Raw genomic sequence first — 8,827 nt, 5'->3', positions numbered from 1 at the left:
CCAAGGGCAGATATCATGCTCAAGATTCAGGATAATGCAACCTAGTCCAGAGGAAAATGCTTTATATGATATGAATCAAAGCAGATGGAAAAAAACCACACACAGATTCATATATGAGATACATACAACAAAGAAAATGGGAAGTATGTCACAGGACTGTGGTTTGAGCCAGCTGTTCCCAGTAAACACGATGCACAGGAGGTTTTGGTGGGCAGTTCCTGCAGGAGGTTGGGGATCGCTGCCACAGGCAGCACTTGCTGCGAGAGGAAGGGGCTTGGGGAAGGGGGAGCGGAGCCCCGAAGCGGTGGTGAGGGGCTGGGCAGCGATGGTGCTTTAGAAGCCGTCGCTTCGCAGAGGCTGCGGCAGGTCTGCATCACTGATCTGGAGGTTGAGCTCTGTTGAGCTGAGGGTCACGGATGGGTTGTGCGGCTGGTTCTCCTCGTACATGGCGTACTCCTGACGTTGCTCCCGCAGGTGCCAGAGGATCTCTCTGGACAAGGAGTGGGTCTCTGCTTCACCCAACTCTGCAACAGGAGAAAGACAAAACTCACCTTCGCTGGTCTGGGCTGAGGCAGGGCTCTGGGCAGGGAGCAGAGCAGAGTCTCTGGGAGATGCCCCAAAATATGCAGAACTTCCTGAGAAGTCAAAATATGGTTCTTACTTCCCCCTTCCAGCATGCCAGAAGAAAGAAAATATAACACAAAATGCAGGAAGGAGAGTTAAATACATTTTGCTGGTTTCCCAGCAGTGCTTGTTGTGATGGGAACAACCTCATTGGATAGAAATGCTTCTCCCCGTCAGGGAGAGCGCTGAATTTCCTCTGAAAAACAATGAGATTCATTTCAGCAAGAAGCAGCAAGCTGTTTTCAAGCCCTGCTGCTCTGGCAGAGGTGAGGAGAAGGGAAATTAAGAGGAAGAAGGGACAGCCCAGCTCCTGCTTGTCCCCTGTCAGGAGGAATGCCACCAAGCCAGCACACCCCAATACCCGTCCCAATGCTGGGGAAGGCTTGACGGCCCCAGCCATTTTTCCCAGGAACACCAGCAGGAAAGGAAGCTGCTCCTTCGCCTGGACGCCTGCTGGTTGTACGTAATCCTTGAGGGAGCTTTCTTGCTGCCACAGCAGAAAATTTCTTTTCTCAGATCCTGCACCTGGGAAGGAATAATCCCGTACACCAGTACAGATTAGGAGTTGACCTGCTGGAGAGCAGCTCTGCAGAGAGGGACCCGGGAGTCCTGGTGGACAACAAGTTGACCAGAAGCAGCAATGTGCCCTTGTGGCCAAGAAGGCCAATGGTCTCCTGGGAAGCGTTCAAAAGAGCATGGCCAGCGGGGGGAGGGAGGTCATCCTCCCCCCTCTGCTCTGCCCTGGGGAGGCCCCATCTGGAGCACTGGGACCAGTTCTGGGCCCCCCAGTTCCAGAAGGACAGGGAACTGCTGGAGAGAGTCCAGCAAAGGGCTACAAAGATGATGAGGGGCTGGACCATCTCTCTGCTGGGGTGTCCCGGTTTGAAGTAAAACCGAACCAATTTTCTGTTCTGTAACTTTACATCCTAGCTAGGCCTCCTCTAACTCTCTGAAATTAACGGCATATTGTGGAGAAAACTGCTCGTTCTCAGAATGATAAGCCCAATGTTTGTGCTCCATGCCAAGGAATGGTATGCAGGGAGGCCCTTGCTTATACTTATTGCTGTAACAACCAAGGTCAGCCAATTTCGTTATTTGCCCCCTTAGAGGGTCGGAAACGGAAAAAACATAGAGGGGTCACATCAGTGGGGAGGAGTGGACAGGACAGGTGACCCAAACCTGACCAACTGGGGTATTCCATCCCATCTGCCCCATGCTCAGTATAAAAGCTGAGGGATCAAAGGGTCAACCCCCTTCCTGCGATGGCCGATGTCCAGAGAGGACTCTGTCTGTTCATCTGCCTTTGATCCCGATCCGTGTGTTCCTGACTCCAGAGCTGGAATCCAGTTCCCATTTGTGACTGAGTCCAGTCTGGGACTTCCCCAGTGCCTGCCGGTGACGTGACTGTCATCCTGGGAGCTTGATACGGTTTTGTATATATTGTATCTATTTCATTATTTTCATCTTTATTTTTATTTTAATATTAATTCTTCATTAAAGTAGTTTAGTTCATTCTAAACTTCTGAATCTCCTTATCTCTTTCTCCTCCTCTCTCCTCTTTTGGGGGGGAGAAGGGGGGGAAGGGCCGTCTGTCGGTCTGGTTTTGGTAAATTCGGCCGAAACCACGACATGGGGAAAGCCTGAGGGACCTGGGGCTGTTCAGCTGGAGAAGAGCAGACTGAGGGGGGATCTCATTGATGCTGAGCAATAGCTAAAGGGCGGGTGGCAAGAGGATGGGGCCAGACTCTTCTCAGTGGTGCCCAGGGACAGGACAAGGGGCAATGGGCACAAACTGGGATGCGGGAAATCCGCATCACGAAAGTGAGGAACAACTTCTTTCCTGTGAGGGTGGCAGAGCCCTGGAAGAGGCTGCCCAGAGAGGGTTTGGAGTCTCCTTCTCTGGAGAGATTCCAAACCCACCTGGATGCTTCCCTGTCTAACCTGCTCTGGGTGACTCTGCTCTGGCAGGGGGTTAGACTAGATGATCTTCAGAGGTCCCTTCCAACCCCCACCATTCTGTGATTCTGTGGGTGCCTCTGGGGACTTCAATGGGGTCCAGCTCTGCCAGCATCCTCCCCACTCCTCTGAGACCCACAGCAAGAAGTCTATCTGTGTAGGGAAGCAGCAGGGCAGGGACCCCTGTACCCATGTGAGTGGGGATATCAGCCAAGCGCTCCATAGATCCTTCCCTCCTTCCCCTTCTTTGCCCTGATCTGAAGTCACTCCAGGGCTGGGGGCACAGAGCCGCAGTGCTCGGCACCCCTACCCTCTTCCCTTCTTGACTCACCCTGGTATGCAATGAGCCGGTAGGTACCCGCACACTCCTTGGAGTCTTTCAGGATCTCCTCCAAAGTCCTGTAGAAAAGCTTGGCCTGCTCCAGGCGGTCCTCCCGGCTGAAGGCAGCGCACTCATCCTGGGACATGGCGTAGAGGGACTGCAGTGGCGTGGCATACTCGACTGCGCAGGGCCAGAGCTGCGGGGATGGAAGAAAAAGAAGTGGGGGCAGGAGGACCAAGCACCTGGCAAAGGGCTGCCAGTGGACCCTGGTGCTGAGCCCTTAAGACCCCTCTGCAGCGCCGTGGCCTGCCCTGCACTGGACCCCTAGGACAGGGACACTGCCCTGTGTTGAGCGACTCTTCTCTCAGGGAGGTGGGTACAGCCATGCCGTGGTGGGCTCAGGAAGCTCTCTCCCTCCCACAGGACCCCAGGGTGCAGCCACCGGCTTTGGTAGCACCCCCAAGCCACGGTCTGGGGAGTGATTTTCCCCATGAAGTTTGGTCCTTCGTGGAGATGCCCCTTGCCCGTGTCTGACCGCACCTTCCTGGTGACTTTTCTGCTAGAGGAGGGGAGGTCTGAGCATCATAATGGAGAGTAGGAGAACTGAGGAGGATAAACGCTGGGAAGGTGAATGCACAGCTAGAAAGAGGCTGAGCAAACAAACAAGGAGAGATTTGTTAAGGCCATAAAAAATCCAGGGAGGAGCAGGGTTACCAGTAAGTCTTATACTGGCCAAACTGGAAAGTTTAATGAAGTGCATTGAAAGGAAGAGGGGCAGAATCCCTGGGTAAAGGCAGTGTAGCAGGAAGAGCTACCAGCCTCAGAGGGCAGGTGCCAAGGATGGGAGCTGGCATCGCCACCGTGCATGGGCTCACCCGCCACTGGGCAGCAAGTGCAGGGACAGATTTTACTGACAACACGCAGTGGGTCAGGACAGGTCCAGGCTGCAGAGCTGCTGGAGCTCACTCGGTGCCGAGTGACTCAGCAGGAGACTGGCAGATGAAACACAGCATCATAGCAGGAAAAACCCGGCGCTGACTGTACTTCCCCAGGAGCAGGGCCAGGAAAGACGTTCTGGAGTCCCTGCAGAAGGGGCTTTAAAAGCTGCAGCTCAGCACTCAGCCATCATCAAAGGGCAAGTTAGGGAGACCCAGATGAGGAGCATTGCTCTGCCAACACCTCTGTCCACGACCATGTCAGCAGGACCAATGGGTTCCCTCCTCCAAGGGTGCAGGGGCAGAGGCCCGTCTGCCTGGAGATGTGGATGGAGATGAATGTGGTGTGAGATGGAGGGATTTAGGTCTCGTCAGCCCAGAAGAGGTGACTGGGGGGAGAGAGTCAAATTTATATAATGACTCACACAAACGTTCTCAAGCACCTCTTTACAACAAAAGGAAATATTCATTTGTCCCATGGGAAGTGATGCTCTGGACCCCATATCTGTTTTTTTCTGCTCAGTTTTCTGCTGTTTTCCAGACTTAAATCAACTCCTGGAGGGGTTAAGTGGAGCCCAACGTCCCTGCCGGGGCTGAGCCTGGGAGGAGGCAGCCAGGAGGAAGGGGTGCAGGTGGCCGGCATGGACAGGACCTCTCCATCTTGCAGAAACCTGCTGAAACCTCAGAGTACCTAATAGGAGGGGGGACACTGTCCTGCCCTTGTGGCCACTTCTGGGCTGGGATCTGAGGCCAGGAAGACCTTTGGGCTGATGTATGCCGGCTGCTCTCCCCACTTCACCTTTACCTTGTCTTCATCCCTGATCATGTAGAGACTGTGCTTGTAGACCCTTTTTTTGGTGCCAGCTCGAGTCAGGGTGGTTTCACTGAGGTCTGTCAGGTACTGGATGTTGCTGTCAGCTTTCTCCAGGTCATCATAGATGTCACAGCTCAGAGGGACCAAGATGTGGAGCTTCCAGGTCTCCCTGCAGGCCAGCACATTGGGATTGGCTCTGCTGAATTCCTCCATCGCCTTTTTCACCCCTGGTGGAAGAGAGCATCGGGCAGAGGTGCCTGGTGTGAGTACAGCTCCCTTCTACCGTGCTCCGTTTCCCTGCTAATACTGTAAAAGTGGGAGGATCGTTATTAGGAGCTATTTCTATCCATAGGCAGGATAATGCAGGGAAACAGCTACGTACGTGGCAGGACTATTTTTAGGTACCCAACATAATAAGACCAGGCAAGCCCATGAGCGACATTCTGCTTGGACCTCTCAGACATCTCAGATATTTCCACCGCTGAGGGCTTCTGTGGAGGGAAGGACAGACAGACGGGTGGTGATGAAAGTAGCCACCTGGGCTCTTCTTCAGCCCTTGGTTCTCTACAGGGGCTGGAGACCAGCCACCTTCTCCAAAGAGATCTGGAGAGCGAGCAGCCCTGCTGCCCCCTTCCACCACCACCTCAGGCCGCGGGGCCAAGAGCCTTGGTACCCACACAGCCCTTGCAGATGAGGCTGATGCTGGGGTGAGCTGGGCATCTTTGGCTGCCCCCTCCATGGGGATTGCGTGTCCTAGTGCTTCCAGCATGTGGGAGGAGACATCCCAGCACCTGATGGTGGGATTTCCAGGGCCACCAGTGGACCCTGCCAGCTCGGTGTGTTCAGTTAGGTGGAAATGGGTGTTGAGTCCCTACCGGCACCTGACAGCTGCCCTCCCCAAAGCACCTTCGTGACCGCTCTCCCCTTCCAGCTCTGCTGGGGAACAGCAGAGCCCTCACAGTGCTGCAGAGGTACCTGGAGCTTGGCTAATTAACCCTTTGGAGACCACACAGGCTCCTCTCTCCCCTCAAGCACCAGCTTGACTGACAGATTTAAAAATACCCTGGTTTTTTGTGTGTCAGTGGGGCTGTGGCTGCGGCAGGGCTGCTGCCAGCGCCCCGGGGCTCTATGCTCATTAAAAGGCAGCCTGTCCCTCCCACCGGCGCGTGTGGCAGCATGGGGCCGAGGAGATCAGCTCCTCGGAGCTGAGCTAACCAGAGTGTTTCTCCCACTGTGGGGCTGTACGTGGCCGGGGACACGCAGAGCCGGGCCATGTGTCCCCATGGCTGCTCACAGCTGAAGTGTTCCCTGGGAAGGTGGCTGGGCTAGAGGTGTTGGTGCCTTACCTGGAGCCCCAGAGCGAGGATGAGGAGCTCGCACAGGCTGGCCAGGCCAAGGTGGAGGCCAAGTGGCTGCCCATCTCCATGGAGAAGAGCCACGTAGGCTGAGCCGCAGATGAGCAGCATGGGCCCGTGCCAGTGCAGGGAGAAGCAGGCACTCAGCACCCTCCAGAAGCTGCCATGGTGCCTGAGTGGGAGAGACAGGAGACAGGGGACAGGCTGGTGGCCACCCGCGTGCCATCCCCATCTACAGCCCATGGAGCACTGGCCAGGGTATGCTCCCACCTCCCTGCCAGTGCCATTGGCCTCCCAGAACAGTGCGGAGCCGAGGAGCCCCATGGGTCCCTGCTCAGCACACCCAGGGTGCCCCCAGCCGGGAAGGGGCTTGGCTCTCTTGCTGCACCCATGGGTCTCAGAGGGGAGCAGATGCCATGTCGCCCTGGACAGCAAGGGAGGACCATCTCCAACATCCCCCTGCCCTCCTGCACTGGGTGGTGAGGAGAGGCTGGGGGCTGAGATGTGTTCCCCAGGGAAAAGGAACAGTAGTGAGTGACTATGGAGGGGAGAGCACGAGGTCCATAGATCTGGACAGGCAGGAGACAGGGAAAGGAGGAGAGGGAGGAAGAGAATAGAAGAGACAGGAGGGTAATGGAGAGCAGTGGGTGCTGCTGGGGCACAGCAGAGCATTGGCACAGAGTGGGGGTAGAGCCAAGGAGCAGATCCCCCCACAACCCCCAGAGACTGCTCTGCCCTTGTCCCCAGGGTGGTCCCAGGAGCCCGGGAGATGGCTCACCTGGATTGGAGGTGGAAGATCTCCTCAGCCAGGTAGCAGATGCCCTTGAGCAGGGCCCTGATCTCCAGGGCCATGAAGTGGAAGGTGAGGCTGCGGGCGGCAGGCAGGAGGGGCTCCCCAGCCAGGTACAGCGCCATGGCACACAGGGCCAGCAGCAGGAAGGTGGCAAGCCGCGCTCGCCCTCCCCGGGCCCTGGGGATGAGCAGGGCAGCGGCGTTGCTTGGCCGCCACGATTCCTGAGACATCTGCAGCAGAGAGGGGAGACCAGCAGCAATGATTGGCCCCAGCACCCACAGCAGCACTGCGGGGAGTAGAGAATCCCGCGCTGGCTGAGCACCCCAGAGCGTGCAGCAGAGCCGTCCCTTCCTCTGTGAGCTGCGAGGGTGCAGCTGCTTCTGGGGAGGTTCCCTGGCGTGCTGCCCGGGCCACTTCAGGGCTGCCCCCTGTGCCCACATGGACTAAGCAAGGTGGAGCCCGGCTGGCCACCCTGCTCCCAAATTGATGCCAGCCCTCCCTGCTCCTCCATCGTTCCTCTTGCCGCACTCACTGGAGCAGTTACCAGCTGCGAGACTGGCCACCACCTGCGTTTCCTGCACGGCTGTTAATGGTCTCTGTGGTCCAGCCTGGGCAGCCGCGGTTCTTCTTGGAGGCTGCTGCTGCCACAGAGACTTGGAGCCGCTGCACCATATGGGCTTCTGGTGCCACGGGTGGAGCTGCACACTTACCAGCATGGAGAAAAATGAAATCGAAAGCAGGTTTTCGCGGCTGCCAGCAGCTCACAGAAAGCACCAGAGCCCTCCCACGGGGGGACCCTGAGGTCTCCTGGGCAGCGCTGGGCGGATGTGGCAGGTTTCGACATGGGCTGACACCTCTGGGAAGCCCCACCGTATCTGTCAGGTCATAGTGGGGCTGAGCTGAGCTGGAATGAGGAAGGAGAGCAGAATTTATTGAGATAATTGAATTTATTAAGTGCAGTGGGTTTCCAGAAGCGAAACAGAAGTACATTCCTGCTGAGCAGAGAGGGTGACTCACCATGGCTTCCCCCACCCCGCGCAGCTCCGGGAGGTGCTGGCCAGTGAGGCCCTCAAACCTCTCAGGTCCTAGTGACCGCAGACGCTGAGCAGCTGAGGAACTCAAGGCTGCTTTTGACTCAGTTGTTTTTGCTGGGGTTTGCCCTCAAATCTCCCAGGTCCCTGGTCAGAGCAGCAAAGTCTGCAGCGGTGAGGCATCACCGAGAGGAATATCAGCTTGGGGCACACACAGAAGCCAATAGGACCGTGTGAGCAGCACTTGAAGATGCTGAGGGAGCTGGCTGATGCCAGGGCAAGGCTCCTCCCTGACCTCTTCAAAAGCTTATAGCAATCATGAGGTTCCTGATGAGTGGGAGGAGGCAAACATCACACACAACTTTGAGCAGGGTGAGAAAGAGGGCCTGGTGAACTACAACCTGCCCAATGTCACCTCTGTCCCTGGGAAGGTGACGGAGCAAATCCTCTGGGCAATCGCCGCTGAGCACCTGAAGGATGAGAAGGGAACAGCCAGGGATTTATGGAGGGCACATCACATCGACCCACCTGAGTGTCTTATGAGGAGAGATAACTGTCCGTGTGGATAAGGGGAGAACCTTCACTTTGGCAAAGCTTTCACTGTGGTCTCCTGTGGGCTCTGTGTAGCCAGACTGGGCAGACACTGGCTGGGTAAAGGGATGCACCGCTCCAGGGGAACCCACACGCTCGACTACCTCTCTGAGATGCCTACGCCCCAATGCGCACAGAGTGGGGAGTAAACAGGAAGAACTAGAGATCTGCATGTGGTCACAGGGCTGTGATCTCACTGCAGTTACAGAGATGTGGTGGGAGAGCTCACGTGGCTGGAATGCCGGCATGAATGGCTTTTTAGGAAAGACAGGCCAGAAGGCGAGGTGGTGGAGTCAGTCTTTATGTGAGATTGCAACTGGAACGGAGTTCTGCCCCAGGGGTGGACGAAGAATGTGTTTAGAGCTTATGGGTAAGAATTAAGGGGCAGGTTAATATGGGAGACGCT

The 8,827-nt window shown here is 56.3% G+C and overlaps 1 protein-coding gene across 1 annotated transcript; it reads right to left on the bottom strand.

The window, feature by feature from the left end:
• Nucleotides 1-333: 333 nt before the first annotated feature.
• Nucleotides 334-7,029, bottom strand: STING1 (stimulator of interferon response cGAMP interactor 1). The gene is made up of 6 exons (XM_074156462.1): nucleotides 6,785-7,029; nucleotides 5,998-6,178; nucleotides 5,034-5,142; nucleotides 4,637-4,878; nucleotides 2,912-3,098; nucleotides 334-524 (listed from the first exon to the last, which is right to left on the bottom strand). The coding sequence occupies exons 1-6, from the start codon at nucleotides 7,027-7,029 to the stop codon at nucleotides 334-336; spliced, it is 1,155 nt and encodes a 384-aa protein (XP_074012563.1).
• Between the last annotated feature and the right edge of the window lie 1,798 nt (nucleotides 7,030-8,827).

Source organism: Numenius arquata, chromosome 11, assembly GCF_964106895.1.
Source record: "Numenius arquata chromosome 11, bNumArq3.hap1.1, whole genome shotgun sequence".
Taxonomy (NCBI): domain Eukaryota; kingdom Metazoa; phylum Chordata; class Aves; order Charadriiformes; family Scolopacidae; genus Numenius; species Numenius arquata.
This window is presented reverse-complemented; position numbering and strand designations above follow the sequence as displayed.